Below are 18,625 nucleotides of genomic sequence, written 5' to 3'. Positions count from 1 at the left end.
TTTATCAATTGGAGAATGGCTTGGTTTCTTATAAATTAGAGTCAGTTCTCTATATATTTTGGAAATGAGGCCTTTATCAGAACCTTTAACTGTGAAGATGTTTTCCCAGTTTGTTGCTTCCCTTCTAATCTTGTTTACATTAGTTTTGTTTGTACAGAAGCTTTTTAATTTGATGTAATCAAAATTTTCTATTTTGTGATCAATAATCGTCTCTAATTCGTCTTTAGTCACAAATTTCTTCCTCCTCCACAAGTTTGAGAGATAAACTATCCTCCAATTTGTTTATAATCTCATTCTTTATGTCTAAATCATGGACCCTTTTTGATCTTATCTTGGTATACAATGTTAAGTGTGGGTCCATGCCTAATTTCTGCCATACTAATTTCCAGTTTTCCCAGCAGTTTTTGTCAAATAATGAATTCTTATCTCAAAAGTTAGGATCTTTGGGTTTGTCAAACACTAAATTGTTAGAGTTGACTATTCTGTCTTGTGAACCTAACCTGTTCTACTGATCAACTAATCTATTTCTTAGCCAATACCAAATGGTTTTGGTGACTGCTGCTTTATAATATAGTTTTAGATCAGGTACAGCTAGGCCACCTTCATTTGATCAGATTTGGGTTTAAAATATCTCTGGAATATCTAGTATGATATTGGCAATTGGAGATGAGGGACTGAAGTTCAGAGAAATTGGGGATTTATATAATTATAGCTAATAAAAATAAATAGATTTTTAGATAGACATATGTAAGATATTTTGTAGCTATAGAGATGTAATATCTATGTGTATTTTGGTTCTTGGAATGTAATAACAATAATCTAACACTTTAAAATTCTGTATATTGATAAAAATTATTATTATGGTGTTATCCTGAATATGGTGACTAATATATCATATTAAGTGCAGCATTGGTTATGTATCTCTGAATTTGGATTTTTTTCCCCTCAATACAGATAATTAGGTTTCTGTTGTTTAGTCATTTAAATTGTGTCTGAATTTTTGTGACTCCATTGGGGTTTTCTTAGCAAAGATACTGCACTAGTTTGCCTTTTCCTTTTCTAACTCATTTTACAGATGAGGAAACTGAGGCAAACAGGATTAAGTGACTTGTCCAGGGTCACAAAACTAGTCAGTGTCTGAGGCTAGATTTGAACTTAGAAAAATGAATCTTTCTGACTCATGGTCAGGAATTCTATCTACCTGCTACATAACTGTCCCTCAAAATTAGATGCCACTAATTGTGTTTTAAATATAGAGAAATCCTTTACCTGTTCAATCACTTCTCATTTTTTTTGCTCATCTATCATCTGTATCACAGTCTCTAATTGTTAATAAACCCAGGTTTCTCATGTATCTTTAATTTTTCTCAATCAGTGGTTTTATCAGTTCCATGAATTAATAATTATCATCTTCATGATGATGACTCCTAGATCTATATATCTATTCCTGTTGCTCTAGATCCAGTTCCATAGATATTTTATCTCAGATTCAACATGTTTAAAATAGAAGTCAATATCCTTTCTCCCAAAACTGTCCCTTTTTTTAGACCTATTTCTGTATGGCAGCATTTTCCTTTTAATCAACCAAGTTTTGAATTTCAATGTCATCCTTAACTTTTCAATCTATAAATCTCATATCTTCAAACATTTGCTGGATCTTGTTATTTTCTATCTCCACAACATTTCTTCTCTTAGATGCTTTGCTCTCCATTTAGAGTCTCTTCACTCACTTAAGTCATCATTGACTCTCATCTAGACTATCATATAGCTTTCTAATTAGTCTCCATTTCTCAAGTCTTACCTTATTCTGATCTGTCATCTACATAGCTGCCAAAGTGATTTTCTCAAAGCATCTCTAAACATATCACTACTGTATTCATTTAGCTCCAGTTGCTTACTGTAACTTTTGTGGCCAATCTAAGCTCCTTTTTGGAACTTAAAGCACTTAGTACCCCGATCTCATCCTTTCCAGGTTTGTTACATATTAGTCTACCAGGAGTCCTCAAACTTTTTAAACAGGGGGCCACTTCACTGTCCCTCAGACTGTTGGAGGGCCAGACTGTAGTAAAAACAAAAACTTTGTTTTGTAGACCTTTAAATAAAGAAACTTCATAGCCCTGGATGAGGGGGATAATTATCCTCAGCTACCTCATCTGGCTCTCAGGCCATAGTTTGAGAATCCCTCTACACCTTCAAGATTCTAGCGAACTTGGCCTTGATCTTCCTCTTACAACTTCTGTTATATAACTTTGCAATGACTTCCCTCCAAAATTGTTCCCCTTCCTTATTTACCCCTTTTCAAGTCCTTGTTTCCTTCAAAACTTCACTCAAGTACCACTTTCAGCATGAGGTTTTTCCTGATCTCCTTAGCAGTTAGTGTCCTCCTTAACTAGGTTATCTTTTATCTGGTTCTAATGCTTTTTATATGTACCTATTTATTTACTTGCTTTATTCCCAATAAACATCATAATCTTTGAGGATGGGATATTTCTTGTTTGCCTTTGTGTCCCCAAGCACCTGGAATAGTGTTTAAATACAATAGGCATTTAAGTACTAATTGATTTTTTTTTTTAAGTTTGCTCTATGGAGAACATTGTATGAGGTACTTTTGAGAATTTTTTTTTTTTTTTTGAAATAGCACATAACTGGAAAGGATCACAAACTTAAATCTGGAAAGGATTTTAGAGGCTATCAAGTCCAGTATCTTTGTTTATCCTTCCTTCAAAGAGGAAACTGAGGAACAGGGAAGATGAGGAAGTTGTCCAGTGTCAAAGATTTCTTCAAGTTGTTTATAATATTTTGTTTCAATACATAAAGTGAAAAATGATTCTACAAACGGTTCTCTTTTTTTTTTCTTTTTCCTTTTCTTTTTCTCTCTCTCTCTCTCTCTCTCTCTTTTTTTTTTTTTTTTTTTGCTGGGTAGTCCTTCCTCATTTAAAATGAAAATGCTTATAAGAGAATGTATTAGCTTAATAATAAGGCAGTTATGTAACAAAGAATGTTAACCATATGGTTTGACAGCAAAAGTAGTAAAACTATCACTTTCATTTTATAATATTATGTTGGCATCATATAAAGGTTAAAGAAGTATGCTGTATATGTGTAGTGCCTTTATATTTCTGTGTTTTCTGATTCTAGAAATGTTATTGTCCCCATTTGCAACAGTCTTCTCAAATTAAAGATGATTATCTAAGGAAAATGCCCAAACCAACATAAGAGTAGTTTTTCATACATACGATTTGGATTTGGATTATCAAGCAAATTAGGAAACAACAGTATTAACACAATTATCTTCAGTACTTTTGCATTTCAAGTTATAACTTTAAATGCCCTATATATTTTTTTTAACATTTAGAAAGGGCATAAATACAGAAGACACAAATTGTCTTTCAAAAGTTGTTTAGCTTCACTACATATTTTAATATGGACTACATTTGAACCCAAATGCTGTACCGATCATGAGACCTATTCCCTTTTCTGTTTGGCACGCTTTGTAAGATTGCTTTTTCCATTTTGGCCCATATCAGAAATAAAATAAGATTTGAGATTTTCTGTTTCTTTTTATTGGGCAACTTAAATAAGCTTCTGAAAAGACATTCATTTTCATAGTATATGTGAAAATAGTAATTCACATTGAGCTTTTTTTTTTTTTTTTTTTTTTTTAATGTAAATACTTTATTAGTTCCTTATATGTTTAAGATAGCAAATATAAAAATGTCACATAACAGAAACCAAATGTAAAAAACACAATACCATCGTATTTCCTATTCTCTATATTTCAACGAGTAGTTTAAATACTTATTTTATAGGAACTCAAGCCATTGCACCCTAGAACATTGTAACACACTATTTATGTATTATAGATACAAGCCTGGTTATGACTAGTTACCATATGTCTTTATGCAAACTGAAACTTTATGCATACATATATTTAATATATCTAAAGATATAAACACACACACATATATATGGATAAATAGGAACATGTATTTATACATACATGCCTGTTCTTCCCTGTCTATCTCTCTTTTCTCCTACTCTGGATCCTTGGCCTTCTGAAATAGTTTATATTATTGGCTTCCATGTTCCTCTTACTCTTTAACCTCTCAGTTTCTGTTCTGCTGTTTTTCTTTCCTAATTCTTTTTTTTCCTCATCCAACTTCCTGTATCATAAACTGTTCTCTGTAGTTTTCTCTTTGTTTCTATTTTTCTTCTTTTCAGAATGTTCCACAACATTGACTTCATTTGTCAGCTCTATTTGGATGATAATCTAATCTACCTTTCTACCCTGGGTCTCTCTTTTGAACTCTAGCCCCATGTTTTCAGATGTCTGTAGAAACTAAATTCAGCTGGATATTCAGACAGCACCTTATTAAGCTCAATTTATTACAAACTAAACCCACCTTTCCCCAGAAACCTGTCTCTCCTACCAAGTTTGCAATTTCTGTTAAGAGCTTTTTTCAAATTAACCAAGTGAGAAACTTCAGAGCCATTTCATTTTCTTCTCTCTTCCTCAGTTCTATCCCACACCACCCCTCATATCCTCTCAACTGTCAAGGCCTGTCAATTCTACTTCTAGAATATTTGCTTGTTTGTCCCTTCACTTTACTCACATTGCCACCATTCTAGTCCAGACCCTCATTTCCCCTTGCCTGGACTTTTTGGGATATAGCTTCCTAATAGATCTTCCTCCCTCCAAACCATCTTCCATTCCCATCAATCAGCTTTGGCTACCAAAAACTTTTCCTGATAAGTAGATCAAATTATTCTTCTTCTTTAAAAATAAAAATAATAACACTAGCTACTCTTTATTGCAGAGGATAAAATTCAGTTTTCATAATTTTATAGCATGCCAAAATCTTGTTTCAGCTAAAATTTTCAGTTCTTGAAAATCACTGACTTTAATTAAAATTTTATTGGATTGAATTCTACTCTACTAAACTGCTTGGGAATTGTTCTGATTTCAATAAAGTTTTAACATTTTTAAATAATCTTGGCCTTATAATTTGATTTTCTGTATTAGACCCATAAGAATGGTACTTTGCCTCTTATGAATTAAATGTTAGAATGCTGCAGCAAAGAGAAAAACTTAAAATATTACAGAAACATGTAAAATACATATCTAGGTAAATATGTATGCTGTGGATTCAGATTTGTAAAAGCCCGATCACTCTCTCCCATAATTTAAAATTAAAGCCATGTACTAAATTTTTTATAAAAGATCTTTCTCAATTTCATTTGCAAAATCTGTAGTTTGGTTTATAAAGATGTCTTCAGTCTATCAGAGTAAGTATCTCTTTTACCTTTTGGACATTTCAATTGATTGTGTAAGGTATGTTTCATGGTTTTCAGTATCCTCTTATAGTTCCTTAGACGTTTTAAAAATTTCTCCATAATGAATTTTAATCCAGTTTTGATTTGTTCTGCCTCATTTCTCTAAGGCAATTATACATCAGCCATTTTCAAAAGACTTTTAAAAATAGAATATCATTATAAATATTTAATTTTCCTCTTCCAAGGTAGTCTTCTAATTCTTTGAGACTTTCTTATCTTTTCATATACACATATACGTACATACATACACAGATACATATATAATTATGTCTCTCCCTCTGATCCTTTTCCATTCAATACTGTTTTATCTTTATTTATCAAATAAAGACAAATCTGACACTTAAAGCCCACTTATTATTTGAACTCATCTTAACCATTTTCCTGCTTTTTTTTTGGGGGGGGGGTAATGTATATAAACTAATTCCTTTGCCATTGGTAATCATTCATCACATTTTGTTTTTTAGCCCTATCAATTGAGAGGCAGTATGATGTAATGGAAAGAGCCCTGTATTTGGAATTAGCAACCTGGGCTCAAACTTCAGTTTTCCTATGTAATCAATATGATTTTTGGACCAGTTCATATAATTTTTTTGTGCTTTAGTTTTCTTAGCTATGGTCTTATGATCTTCCCATAGTCTTGCCTATATAGATCTTCTTATTCAGCCAATTTGAGCTATTCTCCAAATATATCTTATATTTCCTTCCGCAAATCTTTTGTTCATACCATTTCCTCTGCCTTTAAAGTCCTTACCACGTCACCAATTCTGTTGTACACATCCATGAACACTTAATTCAAATTTCACCATCTCTATGAATCTTTTTTGTTCTCTCCAACTTTAATTGATGGCATAAAAATTCCCAAAATTCTTATAAAATGTTGAAATTAAATCTTTGACTATTCCCTTAAACTCAAAATAAGATATTTCTCTCATTAGATATTTACCCTTCTCCTTCTCCTTTCCTTTCCCTTTTCACAAAATAGGAAATTACATATCCTAAGTTCCATTTCTCTAAAGCCATGCTTTTAGATTTGCTCTGACCTTGGGGATTTAGTGTCATCTTAGCAGAAAATGATCTAAGTATTATCTTATTATTAAGATTCCTACAGATTATCAAAAGATCATATTTATATCGTATCTAATATAATAATGTGGACAGTAATGATCATGAGGTGATGAGATGGAGATAAAAAAAAAGTCATTCTGATAATCTTAAGAAATCTTTCTACATCCAGAAAAAGATATGAGGGGATTGAATGTAAATCAAGGCATGCAACATTCATTTCTTTTTTCTGTTTTTTTTTAATCTTTCCCATGATTTTATTAAAACAAATTTATTAAAACAAAAGCAACAAACAATCATGATAACCACAGTAGGGCAGAGTTCAACTTTCTTGCTAACTTTTTGCCCTGATTTTTCTCTCCCAACATGATTCATAAATCAATGTGTATTAAAAATAAAATTATTACAATAAAAAAAGGAAAAACTTCAGAAATCTTAAAGATCAACTAACAGATATTTAAAGACAATGCTCTAACTCTCTAATGTCAAAAATAATTTTAAATGAGGTTTTACAAAAATGGAGAGTGGAATTCTGAGGTCCTTGGTTTAAAGGAGACTGAATAGGAGGAAAAGGGGGATGCAAGTAGAGCCCTGTGACCTACTAATTATACCCTTTCCTTGTTTAACTATCTTTTTGTTTGATTATATAGTATCTGTCCAATTAGACTTTTAGCTCCTTGAGAGCTGGGAGCACGCCTTATTCCTTATTGTGTACCCACTTAGGTACCTACTTACATAGGCACACTATGCATATTTGTTCACTGATTAATTTTACTGAGACTTGAGCATGGTCAGAATTCTAGGAATACATTACTTACTTGAGGTATGATATAATTAAAGGAGAACTATATGTAACATCAGGAAAAATCAGGGTTAGAATATATCCTCATTTGGATGAATGTGTATAGGTGGTATATAGGAAGTATTTTATAAATGTTGTATATCATATGCCATATTTTATTTATGTATTCTAGTATCATGATCAGGTCTTTCTTTTTTAAAGCCACATCAATGATTCAAGCTGGTTAAATACATACATAGTAGATAAACATAAAAGGTTGATGTGAAAAATTGAAAGTTTTAATATACATGACTCTAACCTTGATTACTTTTAGAATGGAATAATTAAGAATCATTCATTGAAAAAACTCAAAATATCTAGTCCACCCCATGTGTAGAAACCATAGAAAACACTTGGATTCATTGAAAAAAAAGAAAGAAAACATATTGTAGCTCTTCTGTAAGTTGTACCAATGTAATTTAATTCTGCCAAATTAATTGTGATTAGAGTGATACATTTAGTAAAAATAAAAGAAAATATTTGTTTTCAGGGTGTGTAGACCCTGACTGGAATTTACTGCTGTGAGTCAGATATCTTGGTTGAATTTAAAACAAAACATAACTTTGAACCTTAACAATGCTACAAGCTAAAATAATAAGAGTCATTAAAGCCTGCCTATGGGATATTGCATGCCTCTAGGACCATGGAAAGATATTTCCCTTTACAAATCATTAAATAGTCATAAAATGCATTATAGGAATTTTCCATAATGTGAAAATGCTGGCCATTGCTTAAGATAGAGATGCTGATTTATGAATCACTGTCATGATTGAGGTTTGTTATTATTATTATTGATCTTATTATTTCATTATTATATTGATAATTATTTTGATTAATTTGTCTTTAAGAAATATAGTAATGATAATAAACCTGAATTATCCTTTTAGTCAAGCTCTAAATAGCTTTGAAAATTGAGTTTCTTTAGGATTTTTCCAAAATATTATACCATATGTGTTTATTAAAGATATTACTTTCCAGCATTTGGGCAATGCAAGGTTATAATTGAGTCACCATGAGACTCTTAACCAAATTTTTATTAAAATTTTTAATTTTGTGCAATATTATTATTTTGAAAGTGATTTGATTTTCAGATACATGTCTGTTGCAGAGATATGGAATGAGTAACTGCTGCTGTTCAGATTTTCTTCTTTTTTTATTGTTACCTAAAAGTATAGTAAATCCAGAAATGAACTGCTTTCTGTTCCATTTGTAGGTACTGTGGTCTTTGGAGTTTGGCTACTGGGTTTCAGAGGAGCCATATGAACTTTCAGACTACTTCCCTGCAGCTTCTGTAAGTCTAGTGCCATTTTATATTTGTGAGTGCCATTTGACTTTCTCGCCAGATTGTGACAGAATGAAAAACAAAGAATAATAAATTTCTTTGGTAAGGATGGCAATATGTCTAACTAGGAAGATATGGATGAAACATATCCCATTTGTTGTCTACCTAATTCCTAGGAACATTCAGAAAATTAAGTATTGTGAACTGAGCCAGGAATAAAAGTTCCCATAAAGTACTACAAAAGTTATTTAAAATGAAGCAAATCACATGTTTAAAATAATTGAATCTGCCTAGAATGGCAGTAGTATGTTATTTCCTGCTATTATTTTTATTTTTTCCAATGACTGTACAAGCTGTAAATGAAAATAGAATAATAGAGAAATATAGAATTTTAAAGTATTTCATATAGTTCTACAACGAACTTGAACATTACTAAACTCTGAGTCAAAATTCCCAGTAAAACTATTCTTGTATCCGCTTTTTAAAAGAGAGTAATTAATATTGTTAATAGTCACTTGAAGACCGTGGTAGGGCAAGGTTATACTGAGGTTGGATTTATTTTTCAAAAGTGTTGACAGAGATGTACAACAATTTAATCTCCAAAATTATATCTGTTCTAAAGATGAATTGCTTGTGTTTTTTCTGTTTCGAGTCTTTTTTCTCTGTTAGTTTAGTTGATTATGCTACATGGGATGAGCTAGCAAGAAAGTTGAACTCTGCCCTACTGTGGTTATCATGATTGTTTGTTGTTTTTGTTTTAAGAATACTATTTTGATTTCCTTCTGACTTTACAATTTTTTTTAGTAGAATAGGAATGTCCTTCAGCAGGAGTATGTCTTTTGTTTAAAATAAGGTTTTCAGAATTAAAGTGTAAAGGAAAAATATCACTAAATTCCCCCCCTCCCCTAATTAGAATATCTGTAATAGCTTGAATAAACTTATGTGTTTTGTAAGTTAAAATCCACAGTATTGTAGGAATTTTCTTGCAAAGTTTCCATTCCAATTGAGTAACAAGTTTGTCTTTTTTCCTTTCACTCGTCCCTATCCCTCCTCCCCATATCTTTTTCTTACCCACTGCCGGTCATACTATTCACTACACTTGATTCAGAACTATACTATAGGTTAATTGTAGTCCTTTAAATATTTTTTCTCTTACCAAATGCTTTTCTTTTAATATAATACCTATGATGACCTTTTCATCATAAACTTACTAGTAAATTCATATTAAAAACTTCTAAGATTCTTTGGCTGCTTGGCCACCATATTTTCTTAAGTATAGTAATATGTGAAGGGAAAACAAAATCCATGATTTGATTTTGAACTTCTAAGTTTAAGGGATAGTTTCATAAATTGAGGCTTAGTAGCAGTATAAGGATCCAAGTCAGCTTTCCAAAATCACTTTAGAATATGTAGAAATTATCTGTGAGTCAACTGGTCTGTCTATGAAAGAAATTTCAGGAATTTATAACTGGAGTTAGAAGAACAAAATTGTACTTATAAAATATATAGGAACTGTTTTGGATCTTAAATATTTTTCATGGTTAGAGGACAAATGAAAATAAAATCTTATTATCTTTATTGATTATTTTCTTCAGTTAAGAAGAAAATTTGGTGGGTAAAATCACTGTGAAATTATAGTACCATAAGTGCTTTTGATTGAATTTGAAGCCTTGAAAAAAAAGGTTTTAAATGGAAGCTGTTTGTAAACCACAAATTAAATGCTATTCTCTCTCTGAAGAGTATCTCATTAGATGATGGGGGCAAAGGATGGGGGGACAGAAATAAACATCCTGCCCCAAATTTCTTATTCATGAAATGACATGTATCGTTTTCTTCTCTCTCAAAAGCCATTTTTTCTTGGTTTGAGTCATAATCATATAGCTGAATTTCACAATCATACAAAGTTTAATGATCCTAAGTAAATTTTTAAGAAATTTAAAGTAAAACAATTATCTCATTTGATGAGTGATATTTGAGATCACTTTATTTTTGTTTTATTTTATTTTAGATGGTAAGAAAAATAGTTTACTCTTCATATAAATTGCAATGAAAAGACCACAATAAAAATATCAAAGATCTAAATTTTAAATATAAGACCAAGAAGTATGAAATCTAAATGTGTATGAAATTAAGCAGTCAACAACTCATGTGTAAATATGCTGTTTTTCTGTGATAAAATTCAAAGCTCCTAAATGGAAGAGTAAAAATGTAGATTTTATTTTCTTCTTCCCCATGTATTAATTAAGTCATCTTCTATTTGACTCTGAGGAAATCCCTGGATACATGTTTTAAGGGCTTTTGGTGGATTTTACAAAGTACAGTTTTTATCTTTTTAATACTAGGATGCAAAATTAAGAAACTATGGATATTTACACAATCTACAAACTGCATAAAACAAAATAATCTGGATTTCACGTTTATGAAATTGAATACTGTAACAAAGCATTATGTTTAAAGTTAGTGATGCTGTTATTTATGAATATTGCACAGTTCCAGTTATTTACTTGATAAACTCACACATAACACCAATGATTGTGAGAAGAGTCCTTATGTTATTAGAATATCTCTTGAACATAAATTTATTTTCGACAGTCTTTCTAATAGATCATTTTCATTCCATTTATTTCATATTGTAGATCTTGTGTTGACTAGTCAAAAAATATAGGTTAAAGTGATGAATATTACAGTGTTGAGGTTCAGAACACGATCCTTTGACGCACAAATGCATATTTTCTGAGGTGGAAGAAAAGATATGATGCAGCTGTGTGTTTAAATGCTTGGCAAATGAAGTCTCACAAGATGCCAGTCACAGACAAAGTCAAAAAAATCAGAAATCTGCTGGTCGAATCATCATAGTTGTAGCTTTGAGAGAGTACCCTGATCCTTTCCAGTAGTACCACTTAATGCCATTAAACTTGTTTGTGTTCTGCTTCTGTGGGTAGTACATTCCATTTAAGTTGGAAGGACCACAGGCATCAAACCACCAACCTATCAAAAGTGGAAACAAATAAATCAGGAAATAGGAAAAGTTTCTTACAAGGGAAAGTGTTAATCCAATGCTTTTCTTATCTTAAATACATTTCACAATTTTGAAGTGAGATTTTTTTAAGATCATAAGATACATTACAATGCATATCTTAACAAATTTGATTTTACACATTTTCCTTCTTTGCTACCTGCTAATTGTCCAGACTTATAGAATGCAAACAACCATGTGCATAAAAAGAGTTGTTCTACTACAACTTAGGACTCCCATTAAAAGAAAGCATAAGGAAAAGCAGGAGAATGAGTAAAGAAAAACTAGATTAGTAATTTTAAGATTAACTTCAAAGATGTGTAATTTCATGAATATGTGAAAACTTATTCCATTGATGAAAACTGTAATTACTCCATACCTCAATACAGGTGTAGAAGTTTACTTTCTCCCCTCCCCCCCAAAAAAGGACTCTATAGACACATTTCAGAAGGTCCATGAATTTGAATATAGAAAAAAAATTATATCTGTATTTTTATCACTCCTAACTGAAATTTAACATTTCCTTCGATTATTTAAAAACATTATACTAAGAAAAGATCTCTAGGTTTCATTAGACTGCCAAAGTGCCATGACAGAAAAAAGATTAAGAATCCATGCTTTAGTAGCTGGTCTTCATAAATTCTGAGAAATAAAATTTATCATTATTTATCACCCAGAAGTCATATTCTTGATGATGAGCCTTTCTGAACTTAATTATACTGAACTTTATCTATCATTACTATTGCTAGCCTCAGAGTCGAAACCTATCCAGCTTGGTAAATCTTTGAGATTATCAAACACTAGATTACTATTGCCATTAACTACTGTGTTTTGTAAACCTAACCTATTTCACTGATCTACTATTTTGTTTTTTAGCCAGTACCAAATGATTTTGGTAACTGCTACTTTATAATATAATTTTAGATCTGATACAGCTAGGGCACCATTTTTTGCATTTTTTCCCATTAATTCTCTTGAAATTCTTAACTTTTTTTTTTTTCTAGCTCTATAAAGTAATTTCTTGGCATTTTGACTGGTATGGTACTGGATTTTTTTATTTGTTTATTCTTTGTTTTGTCATTAAGTATGGAGGATCTACTAGCATTTTGACATATATTATTTCTAAGTGTAATTAAGTTAGTATTTTGATTTAAAAATCTATGTCAGGGGTCCTCAAACTATGGCCCTCGGGCCAGATTCAGCAGCTTAGGGTGTTTATCCCCCTCATCCAGGGCTATGAAGTTTCTTTATTTAAAGGCCCACAAAACAAAGTTTTTGTTTTTACTATAGTCTGGCCCTCCAACAGTCTGAGGGACAGTGAACTGGCCCCCTATTTAAAAAGTTTGAAGACCTCTAGATGTGGTTCCAATTGAATGCAAATAAGATCTTACAAATTTTGTCTTATCAAAATTTATGTTCTACTGTTATGTATATATATTGCTGCTGCTGCTACTGCTACTACTACTACCACCACCACTTACTATTACTATTATTAAAACTACTATCATTGGTTACTCCAATCGGGCCCCTAAATTATAACAAAATTTACATAGTCTGATTTATTATTTAAATTGATTTAATTAATTATTTAATTTGAAATTGTTAATGTATGTGATTCACAAGCCTATAAAATACTCAGGCCTTGTGTATACAGATTTAAAGATATGTATTTTCTAAGACCAGTTGAATGACAATTATACAATTTCTATGAAATTTAACCCACTGAATTATTATACCAGACTGAATTATTTTAATCGGACATGGGGCATGTCTGATTCAGAAAAGAAATAAGAATTTGATTTTTGTTCAATAAAAAGATCTATACTTTTTCCTTTGAGTTGGCTATTCTTCTTCCAAATCTGTTTCCATTTCATTTTCAGACCTTAAATTAACATTTAAGTGACAAAATATATTTTCCCTTCTGGAGCTGCACTAATACTTTTTTATACTTAATTCTTAAATATTTCAAAATGTGTGGGTAGGCCGAAAATGTTAAAACCGAGAACTGAGCTAAGAACATAGGAATGGCAAATAAAAGATGCATACATCTACATATATACATACATACATATATATATATATATGTATACATACATACATAATATATATATGTACATAACATATGTATGTGTGTACATACATTTTTTTCCTTTTTCTCTCTTCCATTTAGTTCTAAGGAGAATTATTATGGTACAGATCAAGTTGGGATAGTAGAAGTAGAATGAAGATAAGCTTATTTTTATTAGCATTATAGAATGTTTGTTGGAGTAGTTATGATTAAGAAGGATGACCTTGTTCACCAAGTAAAAACTAAGGACCCTTACTTTTAGAAATGGTAATTAATCTGGCATAATAATTCTCCTGGGAACTAGACAAGTGATTTTAGAACAAATTTCCTCCTCTAATTCTTTCACCATTATTTCAAAACCATTATTATTACTGATTATTTGAATTATTTTTACAAAGTCTGGTCATGTCTGGGGGAAAAAAGTTGAAATTGAAATGATATGATATGTGCTATAAACCTGTCAGAATTTCTTATTTGTTTATTCTTTGCTTTGTCATTAAGTATGGAGGTCACATCTACTAGCATCTTGGCATATATTTCTAAAGGAAATTAGGTTAGTATTTTGAATTAAAAGTCTATATGATTCCAGTTGAATGCAGCTAAGACCTTACAGATTTTGTTTCTTCATACCTGGGGTTTAGGATATTACTACATTTAAAATTTTTCATGACCTAGCATCTCTGAACTAACAAAAAGCTACTATGTTATTTTTGGTTTTTTTTATTTGTCACAGTAATTAAAAGTTAATGTCAATTTCTGAGACTTCTGGTCTAATAAAATAAGTTTTCTAATAAGAAATAGCTACCATTTAAACATTAGTAGTTTTGTTATTAAAACTTTGAATAGCTTGTGGCCATTATTAAAGTTTTTTTTTTTTTTTTTATGAACAAGTCAGTTATTTTCCTTAAGAAAAAAAAAAACAGATTGGAACATATCGGGCAAGGGCAACAGTGAGAATATAACAATATATATCACTCAAATTATCTAATAATCACTGTGCACTTTAAAAATTATCTCTTTTTTCATTTTGTTGGGTGCTTTTGATTTTCCCATCAAAGAACTAATTAACAAGGCATTTTAAAAAAATTATGAATTAAGAATATAAACTGATTTAGTGGAATTCTTGAATTCTTAAGATCTAGATTAGTGTTCTACCACTGCTTTTTTCTTCCTCATTGATTAGGCAGGTAAGGCTAAGTGACTTTCCCAGGGTCACACAGCTAGTAAGTGTTAATTAAATGTCTGAGGCCGGATTTGAACTCAGGTCCTCCAGATACCATCTACTGCATTATCTAGCTATCTCAGTACCTCTGCTTTTTCTTAACTATGTAGTGTTGGGCAAGTTACCTGACTTCTGAGCTTTTCTCTTCAGCAAAATGGGATCAGTAATATTTGTTCTATTCACCGCATAGGGCTATTGCTAGAAACAAATGACATAATAAATATGGAAGTGCTTTGTACTCATACATCATTATAAAAACATCATTCTGCTATTATAATTATTGATGGTATTTGATTTTTAAATGTCAAAAGTTTCTTAAAGAGAATTAGGAAACCCTTCTACTCAAACAATAGCTGGTATTTGTATCACTTGTATATATTTGTATAACTGGCAAAGTAAATATTATGGTTATTCTGATTCCCATTTTATAGAAGAAGAAACTGCAGCCTATTGAGATAAGTAATTTAGCCATAGTTACAGAGCTAATTTGAGGGACAGGAATTTAGATCATGAATTTAGACTTGAAAGTAATCTCAAATGTAATCTAGTTCAATCCCCTCAATGTAAATGAGGAAACAAATCTAGGGGAAATAAATGACTTTTCTAAAGTTGTAAGTAACCATCCAGGTCCAATTTCTTCAGGAGCCAGTATTCTTTTCAGTGTACTTTGAGGTATGCTGTGATTTGAACCCAAGTTTCCAGGTCTTTTCCTACTACATCATGCTGCTTCTTACAGTATTGAATTATAAATTTATTTCTAGGTAGACATTCTGAAGATTTTCATCTCTATCTTTTTTCTTCTTTTCTTTCTCTTTTTGTAAGAACAAAACATGAACCTCTATATTTTAGGAATATGCACAAGGTCAGAAAAGATCTTCCTGATATCAGATGTCACATCTCTTTGCCAATTTCTCAGTTGTTGGTCTTAACACACGTTTTAAGATATAAAAGCCTTAACAAAGAATTTTAGCTTGTTATTCAGGAGCCTAAAATAATGAAAAGCAAATTTTACCTGTCATTGAAACACCTTCAGTTATGAGGTTTGGACTTTGTCAGTAGTCATGCTTTGGAAATTCAAAATTAACTCTATGATACTCATCCTTGCCAATAAAAATAGGAAGACTGAGAAACACAAATTCATTCCTACCTCCTGTTAGCATTTGTGAACATTTGCAAATACATTTGTCATTGTCTGCATCCTTTGTGCTAAAATCATTTCCTGGTTGGCTTATGCTGCTTATTTTGCCTGCTGTCCCAGTAAGTCCTTTAAGGTGAATCCTGTAGCAGAAAGAAAAACAACCAAACAGAAGCTAACTTGTTGATGTCCAGTTGTGGAAAAGTGTTTCACAATGAAAATTCTGGTCAACAGAAGTTGTGTTCTGTCCAAGTACTGATATACACTGTGTTCAAAATATTTTGTAGTAGCATAAACAGGAACCAACTTATCAGCAAGGTCTAAGGTAAAAGCGAAACTTGTGGTGTTTCCTTGCATTTAAAGCAATGGGGAATACATATGTTCTTCAAATGCATTTTCCTAGTGTTTCAGATAAACAGAAGAGAGAAAAATGATTAAAAAAAAGATCTCATGTTGTCCAAGGATGATTGTCCAAAGGAGGTGAAGTGATTGGACGAGGATGAGTATTAGGATAAATGAAGTAGGAAATGAATAAGAGAATTCTCAACACTTTCTCAACTCAGTATCAAGTAACTTTTATATTAATAATATAGATAGCAAGATACAGATTTTTGAAGGTGTGTAACAGTTTGTATCACATATTAAAAGTGTCAAGAGATGGTGATCTTTGGCAATGAGAAAGTACTCATACCAATGAAATTCTGTATCCTTGAAGTAAATAATATTCCATAGGCAATATCATGAGATATTGAGTCAAGAAAGTCCTTAGAGATTAGATAGTTCTAAACGCTTATTTATCTGACTGGGAAACATAGTTGTTCTGCCTGTTTTTCATGGTTTGAGACCATGTCGAATTTCAAGATAGCACGTGGAGTTGATAGATAAGGTAAATCCTCAGACTTATCTAGCTCTAAAATAATATGATTTCATCTTAGTAGAGGATCTCCTACTTACTTTTTTCCTCACAAATAAATTTACCCTTGATTTAGATTATATATGCACATGTGATATATGCACATATATATAATGCTATTTATATTTATGTTTAATGAATATATATTTATATATCTATTTTCTACAAGCTTTTTATATCAATTTTATTAATAGTACGTATCTATTATTTTACATATGCTGTCTTGTGTGATCCTTATAAAAACATTATGAAATATTATCTACATTAAGGATTCTAAACCTGGGGTTGCTGAACACTTAAATAAATACATTCATATATAAATATACATATATGAGGAGAGAAGGGGGAAGGAGAAAGAAGGGAGGAAGGAGATAAAGAGAAAAAACATTCTATTTGAATATAATTGGTTTCTTTTATACTTATTTTATTTTACACATTTAGAAACTATTCCAAAAAGAGATCCATGGGCTTTACCAAAGGCTCCCATGGCACAAAAAAGGAGATAAGAACTCCTAAAGTCATTATTTATTTTTTTCCCCAATTTAAGAATAAATTGAAGAATAAAGTGATTTACCCCAAAGCTAGTATACATCAGAAACAATACTCAAATCCAAGTCTCATTTGACTCAAAATTCAGTGTGCTTTATATTGAATCACTCAATTTTTTATTTAGGTAAAAACTTCTATACAATAGGGCCATATCTCTATGACTCACTCTTTAGCTCCTGCAAACTGTATGTATGTATGTGTGTATATATATATAGAAAGTCTTTCAAAATATTATATTGATGAATTATAAATGATTTCAAATGTTTTTCATAATTATAATTTTCATTAATGTACAGAAACATTACAAATATCTAAAGGTGTCTTGAAATTCATTTTTAATATTACTGATGGAATAGGCAAAGCTTATGTCCAAGAGAATTTTTTGAGGAGCTTCTTATTAACAGTTCAAATGTTCTGTGTCTGAAACAGAATTGTACATTTAAGCACATAATAAAATCTATGATTAGCACTTTATAAAAGCAGACTAAAATTTCTAAAAACTTTGCTGAAGGTCAGATTAGAAGAGATCATCATAATATTAACAATAACATATTCATTATATACATAATCTCACTTGATCCCCACAGCAACCCCTGGAGGTAAATCTTATTAATATCCTTGATTTACTTGTGAAGCTAGCCAATAGCTAGATGACTTGCCCAGAGTAACATAGCTAGCAAGTATTTGAGAAAAATTTTGATGGTAGATCTTCCTAGATCCAACTTCATTACTCTTTTCACCAAGCCACACTGCTGCTCAACAATTAACATAATTGATATGGTAAATATTAAAGAAAAATACAATAACCATATTTTAATAATATATTTTATAACATAATAATATATTTAATAACATATTTTAATAATAGTATTTTAATACTATTGGTAGCTTCACAAACAGGTCAATAGCCAAATTTCTGAATCACCATGTTACCCTGTTTGTTTCAAACAATAGGATTGATTTTGTTAGAAGTTCCTGATTTTTTCCCCAACCATTTTTTATTTTCTTATTTGAATGCCTACTTCACAGAACAAGAAATATTATTTTCTTTCAGTATTCAAAACAGGTGAATTGTTGGGGGGTTTTCTGATTGCTAAATTCTTTGTTTTTCCCACCCAAATTCTTTCACAGGAATTTGATAATTCTTGGTCAATCACTGGGAACACTGAGATTAACTATATTTTTTTTCTCCTCTTCTCTGTT

The 18,625-nt window shown here is 31.0% G+C and overlaps 2 protein-coding genes across 8 annotated transcripts in view; one reads left to right on the top strand and one right to left on the bottom strand.

The window, feature by feature from the left end:
- The window catches only part of MCPH1 (microcephalin 1), a 336,480-nt gene that overhangs the window by 156,342 nt on the left and 161,513 nt on the right, over positions 1 to 18,625 (top strand). For all 6 annotated transcript variants that reach the window (XR_004231848.1, XM_031951145.1, XM_031951144.1 and 3 more), the window contains one exon: positions 8,451 to 8,528. Coding sequence is in view for 5 of the 6 variants with exons in the window: in XM_031951145.1 (XP_031807005.1) it covers positions 8,451 to 8,528 (78 nt within the window). In the remaining variant the exon portion in view is untranslated. The remainder of the gene's footprint in view (positions 1 to 8,450; positions 8,529 to 18,625) is intronic.
- The window catches only part of ANGPT2 (angiopoietin 2), an 81,189-nt gene continuing 71,887 nt past the window's right edge, over positions 9,324 to 18,625 (bottom strand). The window contains exons 8-9 of one of the 2 annotated variants that reach the window (XM_031951147.1): positions 15,973 to 16,103; positions 9,324 to 11,507 (exon numbers count right to left, since the gene is read on the bottom strand). In XM_031951147.1, coding sequence (XP_031807007.1) covers positions 11,347 to 11,507; positions 15,973 to 16,103 — 292 coding nt within the window. In that variant the 3' untranslated portion in view covers positions 9,324 to 11,346. The remainder of the gene's footprint in view (positions 11,508 to 15,972; positions 16,104 to 18,625) is intronic. The other variant, XM_031951146.1, reaches the window with a different exon arrangement.

This window comes from Sarcophilus harrisii, chromosome 2, assembly GCF_902635505.1.
Source record: "Sarcophilus harrisii chromosome 2, mSarHar1.11, whole genome shotgun sequence".
In the NCBI taxonomy this organism is placed as follows: domain Eukaryota; kingdom Metazoa; phylum Chordata; class Mammalia; order Dasyuromorphia; family Dasyuridae; genus Sarcophilus; species Sarcophilus harrisii.
This window is presented reverse-complemented; position numbering and strand designations above follow the sequence as displayed.